The sequence below is a fragment of the Falco cherrug genome, chromosome 7 (assembly GCF_023634085.1).
Source record: "Falco cherrug isolate bFalChe1 chromosome 7, bFalChe1.pri, whole genome shotgun sequence".
NCBI classification, from domain to species: domain Eukaryota; kingdom Metazoa; phylum Chordata; class Aves; order Falconiformes; family Falconidae; genus Falco; species Falco cherrug.
Window position 1 is genome coordinate 53,554,598 of NC_073703.1, and position 16,668 is coordinate 53,571,265.

At 38.5% G+C, this 16,668-nt stretch overlaps 1 protein-coding gene across 9 annotated transcripts in view; it reads right to left on the bottom strand.

Annotated features, from left to right (window-relative positions):
• The window catches only part of GPHN (gephyrin), a 296,954-nt gene that overhangs the window by 31,390 nt on the left and 248,896 nt on the right, over positions 1–16,668 (bottom strand). For all 9 annotated transcript variants that reach the window (XM_055715673.1, XM_055715679.1, XM_055715678.1 and 6 more), the window contains 5 exons: positions 13,612–13,704; positions 10,026–10,081; positions 4,876–4,995; positions 521–579; positions 146–299 (listed from right to left, as the gene is read on the bottom strand). In XM_055715673.1, the coding sequence (XP_055571648.1) occupies positions 146–299; positions 521–579; positions 4,876–4,995; positions 10,026–10,081; positions 13,612–13,704 (482 nt within the window). The remainder of the gene's footprint in view (positions 1–145; positions 300–520; positions 580–4,875; positions 4,996–10,025; positions 10,082–13,611; positions 13,705–16,668) is intronic.

A 16,668-nucleotide genomic window follows, 5' to 3' on the forward strand; every position in this document is an offset into this window, starting at 1 on the left:
GATCACTTACAAAAATGCCTCATGTCAACATGAGTTGCAGCTCAAAAAGTAAGTCTACTTGGGAATAGGGTAGAAGTCACTATCTGAAATGCTGTCCTCAAGAAAACAGCAATTTAGACCCTGATTCTAAACATACTTTTCTTACCTCATTCCCTGTTGACATGACTGCAACCACTGGAAACTTGTTAACTTCTACTTCGGTTACTCCAACAGTTGCTAAGAGACCAATCTCAGACGGACCCATGTGGGTTCCTTTAGCCAGCACACATTCACCTCTTTTAATGTCATGTCCTATAGGTCTGAAAATCACAGCACAGAAAAAAACGAGAGAAACCCAGAATGAGATTGAAAGTATCTCTCCTTGATTGGTCCTGCCCCTGGTGAGCAGCGTCCAGGGATGTTTATTAGCCAGATTGTCAAAATGTCAGTACTAATGGTTAAAAAACGAGTACAGAAATCACCAGCCCTTCTATTCCTTACAAAGATATTTTATTGTTTATAAAGTAGGCTGTTTACAGACCTGATATCTTGGCCTGGTCGAGCCTGCACCAGGATTCGAACCTCTAGTTCTTCAGTGCCCTATAAAAACAAGGAGATCAAACGCGGTCAGCTGGGCTATTCAAAGAAGATTAATCAGCTTTAATTTCTCAGAAGACTACACAGCTTAAAGCACTCGTTACCCTGAGACCTTATGGTTTAAGCATCATCATCGTTCTCCTGATCTGTGTGTCAAGATTTTAATACAGTGTGTGCTAAAACTGAACGGCTTTATAAGAAATTCTCTCTTTGATGAGCACAGCAGGGAAGGACCAGCACTGAATACATAGTTTTACCGTCTTTTTTTTGTATGATCCCTGTGTTTATGTACCTTTCCTATGTTATGTCCTATGTTTGTCTGTTGACCTGCTATACCAAGTGGATTCTTTCTACTCCTCTCAGCCAACTTGATAGGCTCAAACAGTTTCAAAGATGGCATTTCAAAAGGACCACTAGTCTGACAGGCAATATGCCACTACATCTGCAGAAAGGTGGGAAGAAGCTGTATGTTCCGGAAGAAGCTATACGCTCTAGTTGTTTCAGGATTTTCACATAGATTCCTGTAGTGGAAACTCCTACTTGAGAGCTTTGTACAAACCAGGAAGAGGCTTATTCATCACATTTATTCACTGTGAACAAGAAACAGTGGCCTGAAAACCCTGATGCCTACTTTAATGTTTGTGTTTACTCCTTCAGAATTTCAATGGTTTGGTGACTCATTCAATGCCAATAAATGGCACATGACCTATATTGTTAATATTTAATTTATAAGCCCTGGAAGTGGTTGATGATACATATGCATTTGAGATAGTGCCAGCCTGTCAGTAGCACTAATTTACACTTAGGCTGGAACAGATTTTGTTTTCACATTATCATGTAGTGCTTCATACTTTAAGTACCTCAAAGTTTTAAATCAAGCACTAATATTACAAGACAAACAAGGCACGTCATTGTAATTTGGAATTTTTACAGGAACGATAGTATTGTATAGGACACTGGGACTTGTCTCTTTTCTTACAGTTGATATGGACTGCATTTTCTGAGTTCAAACCAAGTGCTTTACACTAAAGGCCCCACAGTTAAAGTTAATGAACATGTTACAGATTGTGATTCTGTTTACCTACTGTGAAAATGGATAAATTTAAACCCCTGAAAACCAGGAAATGACTAACAAAAACATCAACCCTGAAATAATTGATTCCTTACTTTATCACAGTATTTTCAAAATAGGCTTTTAATGCAAATTCTGTTTCTTTTATACCTGCTCCCCTTAATATCAGAGAAGTGACTATTTTTGGCTTCTAGTGTCCAAAATGGCTGTGCTGGTGCCCAGGATGTTCTTTTACCTCTATCCCCATCAGAAGCTGTAGAAGACGCTTTAGGCTTCTGATGAAGATCTGGGGCAACAGTCAAAAAATTGTTGTATTTTTATGACACTCTGGGGATAATTGGCCAGTCATGAAGATTTGAATTTCCCATATCCTGTTAGCAACTAAAGATGGCTAGGAAGTTTCTAGGGAATCAAGAGGAGTGCCCATGATACATTTCAGTAATAGAAAAGGTCCTGTTTAGGACTCCTGAATTAGGAGAGAAAAGAAGAAAAAGGCTTTTGAGGAATTTAGTAATCCCAGGTTTGAAAAGCATTGTGGAGAGTGTGACCATGGACAAAATGGTGATGTGCAGAGATTATTATTTATGGAACTGATAGATATCCCAGAATGCTTTAGGAATACAAGATAATTCAGGGTCGCTCGAGGCAGGGCTTGCAGAGAGGTATGATATTATACTGAGAACATCTTCCATGTGGTGTGTAACAAGCAGCATCCTTCTTGCTGTGTACTAATATATCTTGAACTTACGAGTGGTTTACTCTACTGGCTGTTAACAGCCAGCATCCATACAGATATACTGATGCTTGGTCTTGGTCCAGACTAACTCTTGTTTTGGTTGATCACATTGGCCTCCTTTTTCCTACGAGGTGACGTAAAAACTCAAAATGAAAAGGGTGTAGACATGTTTTTGCAAAAAGATCTTTCTAAACGATTGTACATTTGGCAAGCTGATGAGAATTTTTCTTCCTGCTAGATAGATGTAATTCTTTTCAGGCCTGTGACTTCTACAGTCATTTAGGGAATGCTTGCAATGATGCTAAGTACTGCTACAACTAGAGGTCAAGGAGGTCCCTTTTAAAAGTACTCTCTGTCTTTTCAGAAGAACACTTTGCAGATGTTAGAGATTTCATTTCAGTTAAATCCCAGCCCTGAAGGAGTTCTTATACTAAGAAGAAAAATATTCTTGAAATATATAGCCGCCCAGGCACGAAAAAGGTGACAAAAATAACATACTAATTGAACTATACTGATTATTTATGTACAGGATTAAGACAGTGGCATATTCAAGGACAAGGAGAAACTGATGAGTTGTGCCTCAAACTTTTAGGCAGGAAAAAGCAGCTGAAGGTGGCTGACCATTTGCTAAATATTCAGAGTTTAAGCACATAGCAAAATAATCTGTTCCTACATGCAGAGGAGAACATGCACAGAAAAAGTGGAATCCAGGAAGACAGTCATCCAAAGAAGCAGAAGCTAACAGGTTATCATGTATGTTGCTCTGCAATATGATAGTCCTCCCATGATGAAGTGGGCAATGACCACAGAAAACTTGCTCAGTAAGGCTAACTGAACGATCAACAAGCAGTGAAGGCAATGGCGTATTTTAGGGGAAGATACAGCTTGTACACACACATCTGTAACCTCAAAGCAGGACTGACTCAGTACATTCTCTGTTAGGAAGAAGGCCAGCCTAGACAGCTTGCTGACTTCATCAGATGTAAAAATATATGCATTTATAGTAATAAGGCACAAGAAAGGATCATGACAGAATGTTGCAGTTTCTGCTGTCTTCCTCAGCTTTGAAGACCAGAATTCATCTGCTTACACCCCAGCTGCAATTGCAATGTTAGCACAGAGCTATGGCGAAGTGGAAAAGCTTGTCAGAACAGCACCAGAGGAGCAAAGGCTGATTTGAGCAGAGAACCATGCACATACTTCATTTCAAAAGCAAACTTGGCAGCTCTGTCAAATAGAGATGCATCTTCTTGCCTTAAAATCTGTTAGATGGTGGCAAACACAATGATGTTGTCCTGAAATCACAGCTGGGTAAGTGAAAGAAATGATTCAGAAGGAATTACCTGAACACAAAGGAAGTCTAAGATGGAATGTCTGGCATACAGTTGTCTACAGAGAGCTCCTGTGCTCCATCAAAAAACTCCTTTTACTTTGTTAAGATAACTGTGCATACGGAATTAGTACTATAGCACTCGTATTTGTTCAGTGGTATTCTGCAACATCTGTAAGGTAGTGCTAATATGATTTATAGGTATGCTAGAAAATCTGTTCAAATTAAACACAGTTAAGACTATGTTCTGGATGAATATGCACCTTATCCATTTTCTGGTTTTCAGAGGTCTTAAATTCAGTATTTTCCTCATTTTAAAGGAGCACAGAGGTCAACTGAAGAAAGTTATGGTTTAAAAAAATTTGAGGGGCACTTCCCCTGTTACATAATGAAACCCCTTATTATAAATATATGCATTTATTGTAAGTTATGTGCACAAGACATTCTCCAAAATCCACAAAATTCACCTTTGCTGAAACAAGACCAACTCTGGTAATACAGAAGCATCTTCACAGCATAGTTCAAAATCCAAGTCATCACATGGATTTTGCTGCACTTAAAACAGTTCACTTTCCCCACAGAAAATCATATTCAGCTTTAACTCTGTCAGCGGTAATGTTGCACTATAACATTTCAATGTATTATTCTGGAATCAATATGTATTTTCAGAAAACTTTTCCCCTTCTTACATGTTGAGTTTAGGAGAACTTTGGAAGTCCTCACCTTGCTGAGTTTCAGGACGATCCTGAAATATGAAGACTGCTCTACTGCTAAATGTGAACTCAGTAGAAAGGAAGGAAATGGAATGTCCGATTCCCACTACTCTGTATTTTAAAATGTGAATACAGTAGGCACTCAAATTGGACTGTACTTATGGATCTCCAAGAAGTATCTGCCTTTCACCCAAGTCATGCTCCCAAATACTTTAGTGCCAGCATTCAACAACTGTGATGAAAAATAGATGTCAGGGCAAGTAGGTACTGTTATGACATCCTGAGAAAGTGAGTAGAATTGCCACTAGGAACTAATGTGAAAATCCTCAAACTTTTGAGATTAACAGAAGAGCTTTTCTGTAGGACTATTGTTCATATTTACAGGATTGTACCACGAGCCATTTTCTGCTGCACAGAAAACAAAAATGAGTTTTAAGTTGTGACTCACATCATCTGATTCCCTGATGAGCTCTGTATCTTCCACTTGCACCACTGCATCAGCACCACATGGAATTGGAGCACCGGTTGTAACACGCATTACCTGACCAGGCATCACAGTCTGAGTTGGCTGAAAAGTAACAAACAAAAATTAATTTATTTTTGAAAAGAAAAAACTCAAACCATTTGAACTTCATGGAAGTAATCTGAAAGACTAAAATTCTTAACTGTGGCATGACTCTTGATATACTGCTAGTGGTATCAACAGGTATAAACTTTAGGCCGTTGCTTCAGATATGGCTTTTTTTATATGGTCAAATATTAGGTGGCTTCAGATTTTTCCCCTTAAATTTCTAACACAAGAAAAACTTTTAGATGAAGCAATATACTGATACTGTGGTTGGCTCAGAAAAATAACTGGCGCAGAAATATGTTAGATTGGTGACCTTCTAGAAACTTAGATAAATAAAAATCTAGTAGTTCTGTGTACATAAATATTTTTGTAGAGTACTCTGGTCCCTAGGGTTGAAATTTCTTTGCTCTGATTTGGTTGGGTTTTTGTTCTGCTTTGTTTTACCAGCACTCTTTATATGAAAAACCAGCAGCTTGTAAGTAAAGTAATGTCACCAGCTGCTTCATTTTTAAGCAGATTTCCTCATACTGAGACACAGCTCAACACACGTAGAGTATCTATCTTTGTGAGGATCAGTTTAGCAGAGCCTAAAGTTGATAATATTCTACAGTTATATAAAGTCACAGTGCATTACAAAGTTGCAGCAGAAGCAATAAAAAGAATAGAAAAGTATCAGAATGACGTGATAAAACAACCAACATGGTTTTAATAAAGTTTCTTACCAGTCAGGCAGCCTATTTTAATACACATTTTCCAAAATCCAGGGTAAAACTGTAATTTGACCATGACCACTTAAGGAATAAATAACTAAAATAAAAATCTTTCTGAAAAAATGCAACTAAAGGAAGCTGGTATGAGGATTGAGATTTCATTTCTAGAATGAGTGCTTGCTCCCCGCAGCACTTTAGTAAGCCCCATTTATTTAGGCTTTACTGTGATTAGTGAACATGCTACACACAGATCCACACAGCTCTGCTCAGACCAACATATTCTGTATGTGTAATCCATGTGCAGATTGACTCTATCTTCCATACGCAGCATTGGAATATGTCCAGGGCTTCTCTGACTGTGATTAGCATGTAGTTGGTAGCAACCCACAGACCTGCAGGCAGCACTGCTCAAGCACTGTCACCTGCTCCCACCCAGCACGCATTTACTCCCTGACTTGCGACAGGAGGCTCTTAGACATCTGCAAATTCTAGACCGGTGGCCAACATTACAGCTGTGCAGAGCTGTGTGTGCTTTGCCCACTCTTCTACTCCCATTTCTGCACTGCTGTAACCTCTGAAATGTGAGTATTGCTTTGAAATGTGTATATTGCAAAGGTTGCTCATTGGGACAGAAGCCCTAGGGAGAAGCTGGAAAGGGTTTCCCTCTGGTTTAGCACCATATCACAGTGACCTATAGTATCCCAAAGGAACAACCGAGCCTGGAGTTGATTGGATCATGACCCTTTTCTACAGGTGATGGAAAGCTAACATCCTTCAAGAAGAACATAAAAATGCTCAAATAAATGAAAAAACCCCACCAAAACAACCACACTTACCATGTGCCATGGTTAGTGTGTTTTTAGGGCAAGATTCATGTCATCCTAAAGCAGGTATCTAAACCAGATAACACAAAAATAATACTTCTTTTTTAAGAATGGTATTTATTTTTCACCACAGACTATGCAAGGAGCTGTGGATGAATAGCTGAGATGCTGCCATTTATACTGAAGATGCTTAAAAGTGAAAATAGTCTTGTCTAGTGTGTTATTTTAATTTTTATGAACACAGATGTTGCAAAAGGCAAAGCTTATGCCTTGGATTATGGGACCTCTTTTGCATATTGTTGTAGGTATAGTCTATAGGTACATTAACAACAGGTAATATTGTTTTGAACTTACTACAGTACTGATGTCTTCAACAAGAATTTTCAGAGGAAAAACGTATTGCATAAAAAAAATGTCCCATTTAAAATGGATTTTTTCAGCCTCAAGAACCACAAAGAATAAATAATGTCTACAGCTGTGCCAGAAATCAGTGCCTACGGTGATAAAATGCACTGTAACTATCCATGCTTTTGGAGTTTATTACTAGATGAGTTAATTTTTTGAGATGTAACGATGTGAAACATTTAGACAAATTTATGATACAATAACAATTGTTTTTAGAATTGGTTGTGCTGCTCATGTATTTAATTCACTTTTTGTCCTTTGAGAATTTGATATTAACTTTATGAGCAAAAGTCAACCACCAGATTTGTGTGTTAATCTCTAGGGCTGTGTTCTTCTGCGCTAGAGACTATGAAGATAAAGAAATGACTGCTTCTCAGAAAGCATATTAATGTACAACAATTTCACAGAGGCTCTTTTAAAGGCCTTTGAGAGCTCACACTTACCTGGAACAGGGTAGTACTGGGTTCTGCCCTTTGCCTTCATCACTGATAATCTATTTAATGTTAGTCACTGGATAAAACCCAGAAGTAATCTACGGAGCACAGCCCCCACCTCAGGCATTCTCTCTTGCGCATGATTTACGATGACCCGTGCTCCTTTCTATAAAAAGGCCCAAGTTAATGGAATGGTGGAAAACGTCTGTTTTCAATCCTGTATTACAGCTGGTTAGTCACAGTGCCTCTTACAAATGTATTTAGAAGGTCTTCCATGAAATGGTAAGTAAGCTCCAGCTGTGTAAGTCTATAGGAAGAAAACGACTGCTCCCCATGGCTGAGTTTTTCATGCAGAGGCCACGTGCATGGCTTGTGACCAGTACTCTCAAATGTGCCCTAACCTCCCCAAAACAGGGCAGCGTCTGAAAGTTTTCCTCAATACAAAATAAAAAATGGTTGTTAACATAAACACGACCATCTGGAAATGGAAATCAGAAAATAATACAAGAAATATAAATTGATAGGGAAATGTCCAACTTGGCTATATGGCCTCGCTGCAATTCTCAGACCCATTTCCTTCCTCTCTGTGTAGCATTTACATAACCTTCTTCCCTACAAGAGAAGCCAAATCTAAACCTATTTTGAACTCCCTGCTGTGAATCATTCTGTTAATTGGTCTGTAACATGAAAAGCAGAATGTTGCTGCTGAGAGTGACTGAAGGGTGAAACGAGACTGAGGAGCATTCCAAGGCTATAAATAACTTCTTGGGAAGGAGATGAACCTGAAGATGTGTTGGCCCAAGAAAAAAACTTTGACCAATTATTCAGAGGTCAACAGCCTCATTTTTCCACCTCGCTACTGGTACTATCGGAATTATTCTCTCTCTGCATGCCTCCTCCCACCCAATTTTTGTTCCTTGCCAGAGAGGGTTCCTATTCTGAGTAATCTGGGAGGACAGACTGTCCCCGCAGAGAGACATTTGTGAGCTCTTGAATTTTGAGGAGGGAAGCAAGCTCCCATTTGCCCTTTTGTCCTTTGTACAAACCTGCTGAACTGATTAGGACACTGAAACCTTTAGATCTGTGCACAGTCCTCCCCATTACACACACCTTTAACAGTCCTGGTTTTAAGCACCACTGTGCTGTGATGTTTTTTAACTAGCAAAATGCTAATATTGATGACAGGTGAATAATGATAGGAGTGATAATTCAGCAGGTTGCTCTGCTGGTTCTTGCTACTTTATAGTGACCATAAAAAGGTTGTAGAAATAGTTGTCAGCCTTTTGGATTCTGGACTAGTGCTTGAAAATGCAGACAGAAGGGCTAGAAGTCCAAGGCAGGTGAAAAAAATACTGAATTCATTAGTTTACTTGGTTTAGTATTCAAAGCAATTTTACATATTTTGTATAACAGATTCATTAATCTAAGTTCATGTGAATTTCCGTATTAAGATGATGTCTATTATACCAAGGTATAATTCATGATGATGGATGGGAACTACAGCAAAATTTATTTTCACAGGTCTTTGTATCTATCATGAGTAACCAACTTAAATGTCTATTATGCATTTAGATGCAGTTCAACTCCATTTTTAAAAATACTGAATAATTCTGCAACTGGTAATACTTCTGAAACCTGAAACAACTTTTGAAATACATCTGTTTTACTTGGACTTTTTTGTTTAGCAGTCAAAATGGGCACACTGTAGATTCCTCATTAAAACTGATCAATCCTTTGTTTCGCCTGTTACATATTGCCTTTCTCCATCATTTCACATACAATGCACAGAATTATAAACCAGGATGAAATAGCTGGAGAAACATTGTGAACTAACCCATGTTCTCCTGAACAGAAGTTAGCAGGTGCAATTAAAATGACAGAATAGTAAAAATGGTTGAACATAACTGACTTTTTTTTTTCCCATTACCCCAATATTAATACAGGAATTTAATGAAATAAACTCTTGAATTTGAGAGCAAATCACAAATTGTGTCTATTCATGAATATTTACGCATCACAGCAGGTCATGAAGGGTTGCTGCCCCCACTGGCTCTTAAACTCAATCCACACACCTGCGAAGGTGCACAAACACTCTTGATTTAACAAACAAACAAGAGCAAAACCACAAACCAGGCTGCTGCCAGGCTTCCTCAAGATTGTTCTGATCATTACCCATCTGTAAAGGCTTCATACAAAATTCTTACACCTTGTTTTGCAGGTATTAGTGTGAAATATGCAAGCAGCTTGTGGAAAGTTATTGGGCTCATGTCCCTTTAAAAATCTACCAGCAAAAAGGGGGTTAAATCATGCTTTTATCTGTTTCTGAATTGCGATGCCAGTAGGAACCTTATGTCCTCTAACACTGTATTAGGGCAGAACAGTACTGCATGCATGCCTATCGGACATGTCAGCACAATGCTCTGAAGTATTCTGGGATACCCTTGTTAGTTCCTTATGTAACCGTACTGCCTCACTTTCTGAATTCATGTCCCAAGGCACAGAGCAGGAGGGTCGGTACAGCTGTGTCCTACTTCACACCACCTCCAAGAGTATTCAGATTTGGAGCACTAGCAAGGCTTGTAAAAATACAAAGAAATATCTTACAAAAGAAAAATATGTTAAAAGGAAAAGAAAAGAAAAGAAATTGTGCTCACCTGCTCACCAGCCTGGGATTCCCCTATGATGAATCGATCTCCTGGGCCATCAGCAGCTGTTAAGATGGACAATACAAATGGTAAAGGCTGAACCAAAACAAACGATGGCATTAGAAATTAAGGAGAACCAAAGAATGATCTAAGATTCAGCTCTTCAGTGTCAGCATGACAAAGGTTATAGAAGTTTCGCAAATATTTCCCATTTTAGGTCCTTTTAAGTTGTGTTTATTGTTTTGAAAATTACAGGTTCTATAGTACTGTTAACTGAAATTTTCTGGGCAATATGGGATCAAGGAAAAAAAGATTAGGAGGAATTACATTAATAATAAAAATTTAAGAGTGTTCATGAGAGTATATTTGTGTAATTTATAAGATTTGTAAAAATGTCCACTGTGAGCAAATCTTTATGTGAAACTAACACAGGGGCATCACATACCCTGTAAGTGTGTTATGTACCTTTTTTCTAGACAACAATGGAATACTGACATTTTAGAATCTCCCTCTGCCTTTGGAGGAAAACATGGACAAATGCCACAGTTAGATTGCATAGATGACCACACAGGTTTGGCATTTTCTGAAGCACAGTAGGGCTAAGATAACACAACCTGGACGGACACATTAGAAGTCTGAGTTCTGTTCCTTTTTGTATTTTAGGAGCTAGCACTGAACTAGCTACCTTGTATCTTTCACTGAAGCCATTCTGAAAATTGAAAGTCAGAGATCATTGATTTAACAAACTGAAAGTCTCCAGGACTTCTAATTTTGACAAATCTGTATTTTTAGCTGGACAGCAAAGGTACCATTACTAACAAAGTTTAAGCTTCTACCTGCCTAAAAGGTCTTTCAACAAGTTGCATTAGTGGTATTATAGGCTCTATCTACCATGGTGTGAAGTACGTATGGAGAACAAGCAACTCTTGCCCATCCAAGCACAGCAGGCATGCTGTCAAGGGTGTTCTGACAAACCGGGTTCATGCCATCACATTTAAATGTGTCTTTTTGTTAATTTTAAATCTCTAACTGTCAAAAGTTGATTTCCAAGAGATGACGTCTAATCAGTGACAATGGTTATCTTAATACATTCTGTTTTATTTCAGAAGCCCTGAATATACAGCTAGATAACCTCATCTTATCAAGAAGAATTACTTTCAGGAAGGATGTCCATTCAGTCTGTATAGTGATTTATCACATCTGTACTCATACATCAGCTGCAACTCTGCAGATGATGATCTACAGTACTTAGTCATGTTTGAAGACTAATGATTAACAACTTTAAAAGCCTATTGAACAGCCTAATCTATGAGCTTCAGAACAAACTCTAAAATAAGAAAGTGGAAAAGGACTCAACTACTTCTTGAATAAGGCATATAATACTACTGAACACAGTTCTCATACCTGCATGGGAAATAATGCACTAGGATGATCCAGAAAAAGAAGAGAAAAAATTCCCTCATAGCCAAATTATTTTAAACCTGATATTACTGAATTAGGTTTTATTCCCCCATTAATAACGATACAGATGCAAAGTTTACAGGTGATGTACAACTGATATAACTTGAAGAAAGTGGACAAGAAAGTGGGCAGACAGGTTTATGTGACTGAAAGCTAATCCTTAATGTTTTGGAAAAAATAACTGTTAATGTCATCAATTTTATCTCTGCCTACAAGCTTTGTTTCTCAAATCCTGAGATAACAGGTCTACAAGAACAGTAACAGAACAGAACAGAACATTTCAGTTGAAAGGGACCTACAATGATCACCTAGTTCAACTGTCTGATCAATTCAGCGCTGATCAAAAGTTGAAGCAAATTATTGAGGGCATTGTCCAACTGCCTTTTAATCAGTGACAGGCACGGGGCATCGACCACTTCTCTAGGAAGCCTGGTCCAGTATTTGACCACCCTCTCAGTAAAGAAATGCTTTCTAATGTCCAGTCTAAACCTTCCCTGGCAAGCTTTGACCCATTGCCATGTGTCCTGTCACTGAATATCAGGGAGGAGAGATTGGCACCTCCCTCCCCCCTTCCCCTCCTCAGGAAGCTGCAGAGAGCAATGAGGTCCCCCTTCAGTTTCCTTTTCTCCAAGACAGACAAATCCAAAGTCTGTAGCCACTCCTCATGGAACATCCTTTCCATCCATCCCCTTCCATCAGCTTTGGTGCCCTCCTCTGAACACATCCAAGTCCCTCACTGTTACTGTATTTGAATCCACCATCAAAATCAAGGTCTTGTGTGTTGGTTCTGACAGAAGTTGTTGAAGATGGCTTCCATGATCATTCTGGTCATTCTGTGTGTTTACTGAGATTGCAGAATCAGAGAATCATAGAATCATTTAGGTTGGAAAAGACCTTTGAGATCGAGTCCAACTGTAAACCAAACACCACTAAGTCCACCACTACACCATGTCCCTAAGCACCACATCTACATGTCTTTTAAATACCTCTTTCCCTTACCATGTAGCAAGCAGGTTGCAAGGCAGCGTTTGCTCGACTCCAAGGCCCTTGTCAGTCAGCACTGTACTTGGAGCTCCCCCTCTTAGCTTTTCTCAGCGTTACGTTACCCGTCTTTCTCTGGCTACCTTTGAGCTCCCTTGCTGCTACTACTGGTCATTACACACACAGAAGACAGCTGCAGTCAAACTCATCTTGCAGACCTGGAATTTTTTTTTTTATATCAACTCCATTGGGAAGCTATCGGACTACATCCATTGCCTGGGTTTGCAGACAGTCTATTTCATGGACAGTTGCTTTCCACTGTTTCAGCTACCAGTAACAAAAAAGATATTTTAATATCCTTAAAAGTTGGCTATTGTGTCCAAATATCAACATGGTGTTACGATTATTCAGCCCCTACCACAAAGAAATAACTACTAGTATAGTGTTCAATTGTATATTTAAATTTTCCTCCACAGGTATCTGAGGTGACTATCATTGGTCTCACTTTCCAAATGGAATAAGTGATGCACAGAGGAGCAACTTGCTCAAAATCACACAGCACCTAGTGACAAAGCAGAGGATGGATTCAGGTCTCCTGGGAAACCACGCACTGCTTGCTCTGTACAGTCACATCATATACGGCAACAATAATATTTTCGAAGTAAAAAAAGAGTTCTTCTTTTGAAGTGCCTCCATAAGAGTACATTCTGATATGTATTTCTGAAAATTCTCTAATGCAATCATAAAATAATTCACAAATAGGAAGCTGGATCTGTGACAGTTGAACAAAGTAACAGAAAAGCAAGAAATTCCAAATTAAATCAACAGCAGAGGAATAGAAGAATAATCTGACATTCAGAAACATACATTCTATTACTCTCCTGAACGCGTTATGTTTCCAAGAGACTCACTAGCAACACAGGTGCATGTCTATGAGCACACATGGACGTACATCTGCTGTGTACATATGTATCCACTTAAAAGATCTGAATTCAGCTTTATGGTCTTCCTTCAAGACAGCTGTGACTTCAGCAATGATCTGAATCAAATCTCAAAAAAACCACACAACAGATAGATTCAAAATGGGTGAACTAACACGTTGTAAAGTGGTTTTACAGACACTATACTGCCTGTCTACAAAGTGAGTGTTTACCTCTGACGGCGTAGCCATCCTTTACTGATGCTGGAAATGGTGGTAGATTATCTTTTGCATATACATCTTGAGCAAGGACTCGGCCCATTCCATCTAGGAAAGAGAAAAGAGAAAAGACCATGCTCCATGTCATTACAGCTAGTGAAAGGGGAAAAAAAAAAGGTGAACAGCAGTGTGCTGTGATTAGATCTCAGTTTTTTGATTTCTGCCTCTACATAAATGACAAAACACTGAAGTCTGAAAGTACTGATGAAAGATTTGTTCAGTAAGTCTGTGTTCCTGGTTATGGTGAAATTGTTGACAGTAGATCTGAATGCCAAGTATCCAAACCCAGAAGTGACAGCTTTGATATAGGATCAGACAGAAAAAACAAGTATTTTGTTGCTTCAGGATGAGTTTTTCTTCTGAAATCTCTTAAAAATACACACTTTCCTGTGTTTAAACTTAAAAAAAGAAGTTATTTTTTTAAAAGCTTTTAAAATAACATTTCAGAATTGAATCCTGTGTACAAAAGGTGATGGACTGAGCCCAGAGGATTCACATAAACAGTAACGATGGAAAAGTTTCCATAAATTGACAGAGAAGTTTTGCAATAGATTAGCTTTTCCTAATTGCTGAGAGCATTTCTGCTTAATGGAGGGTGAGTGCATGTGTGTGTCAGAATTATTTATGTAAATATACGCTATATAGTCCTAAGTATTTTAATAGCTGTTTCAAACATACTCTTTCCCTTCACTTAGCAACTATGACTGATAAGCTGTAATTTGGCTCAGCCTCCCTGTAGAGACTGATATGAATTACTTCACCCTCAGTCAAGTGTTCACTACTTGTTCGCTTTTATGGCGCCAGCAAGAACTTTTTTTTAATATGATGTGGAACAGAGCGGAAAATATGTACCTTATCCCTTCACAGAGTGGGAAAGTGAGAAAGATTTATTACATGTGTGATTAGATGGACTGGGAAGGGGCACATGGGTCAGAACTACTGAGATTGGTTTGATTCCAGTATGTCTTAGCAGAAGAAGGGAATCTCATCTTGTAATAGAGGCCACTGCTCTTAGCAGTGTGTTGTGGCACAGAAAGTATGAAGAAGTGAGTGGATGCGTGACTACTCCTGCCAGGAGAATTTGGGTGGATATGTACTTTATAGATTATGATCTTTCAGACATGCCAAAAAAGAGAGACATGTATCAAGTGTGTTCCTTGTTTTACAGATAGGGAAATCAGCGTGGTTCTGGATCTGCTGGGAAGGCAGAAGACCTAACATTGCACACTAAAGGGACAGGTTTTGTTAAAAAGCGCACCTACTTGATTTGAAAATGTTCAGCTCCGGTGAAGTGGTGTTATAATGGAGATTACTTGTATTTGTTAACACAAAGTGATTTAGTTAGTAATTAATTATAACAACTACAACATCACTGTGCTCACATCCATCTGTATCAACTTTCAGCCTGAAGCAAATATTCATGTTGCATCTCTGAAATAGGTATTGCCATGAAAACACTGATAAAACCTGTTAAAGCAACTAGAAAAGCATGTTTGTGATGGCTATTAATACATCTGTGCATCACTGCATATCAGTGTCTGTGATACACAGTACAGAAGTTATTAGAAAGCTCATGAAACCTTGTACACTGGCACTGGAAAAGACTGCAGACACAGCCATTTAAATTATAGCACAGAAAAGGCAGCTATCAAAAGCCTAGTAAACCCACCCTTTGTTCACAGATGCACAAAATCTCATACAAAAGTGATGCTTCTAATTTTAGCAGGCATGTTGTGTCTTCATTTTACTTCTTGTCTGCTTGCAAAATCACACCAATTAGAGAAAAGTTGAACAGTATGTCCCTGGCATTCTGCCATGCAATACTTGAAGGGAATAAATGGCTAGCCGGTAGTGGGAATGAATTTCATTAAGGGGAGAAAAATGTAAGAATTACTGGCTGAAGCCTTAAGGCTTTTAAAATGAAGCAACTCAGCAACTAAAGGACAATCTGAAGTACCTCTGTACTCTCCTTTATTTGAGCAATTATTTTAGAAATACGCTGACCTTATTTTGATTAATTGTAATTCCAAAAAGATGTTCTGAAGTATTTTAATGTCATCAAACTGCCCATTGTGATGCCCATAATTTTCTGATTCTAACAAAAATGGAGAATTACATTAAACTCACTTTTCAAATTTGGGTATTTTGTAAAGCTTAGCTGGTGAAACTGGTACAGTTCTGTGAAGAATATTGATTTCTCAGGGTACTGGTACTGGGATAAAGCAGTGAGACAGGTGTTGTACTAGAGATGATGGATTTGCTCCCATTTTGTAAATATTGTCCTGACAGCACTTCAGTGTGATCTGAAAAGTCAATGCTATCAAAATAATCAGCTAGTTCAAAATGAATAAACTGTGGAAAAAAATGTCCAAGCTCTACAGAAGTTACAGGGCTCTTGGACTAGATCAGAAAAGCTGCTCTGTTCTGAGGCTGAAGCTCATGAAGTGTGGATTGCCTCTGCTTTGTTCTTTTAGTATCAATTAAACTTCTGCCTCTTAGTTTCAGAAGAATAATCATTATCATGCTGCCTAAAAACTTAACCTTATATACTCATGGAGCAATGTTCAGGTAACTGCGTTTACCTGGAATAAAAGGCTAATGGAAGGCTTCATATACCAGATATTGATGATGGCAGGTGGGAAATATGCTTCAGATGCCTTTGGTTTATGGCCCTTCTGTAAAAAGTTTTAGGACTCTCCATTTTTACTTTTTTCTTTTTTTTTTTTTTTAATATGGACGAGGCTAAATGATCTACACAGGCACTGAGCAATACAACTATCAATGTGAAAGTCAAGTTTCAAAAGATAACTGTACTCATCCTCCCTCTCATGTCAGGGGGGAATAGATTTGCAAGACTACGGCATGCCTTGACTTAACCAAGGCAAGGACTGTACTGGCTACTTGTACAGAGTAACGTTCAGCTGCTTTACTTACGAGGATCAATACAATGTATTATGTTTAGTAGTATAAATAAATCAGGTTAAAATTAATTGGGTAATTTGTTAATGAAAT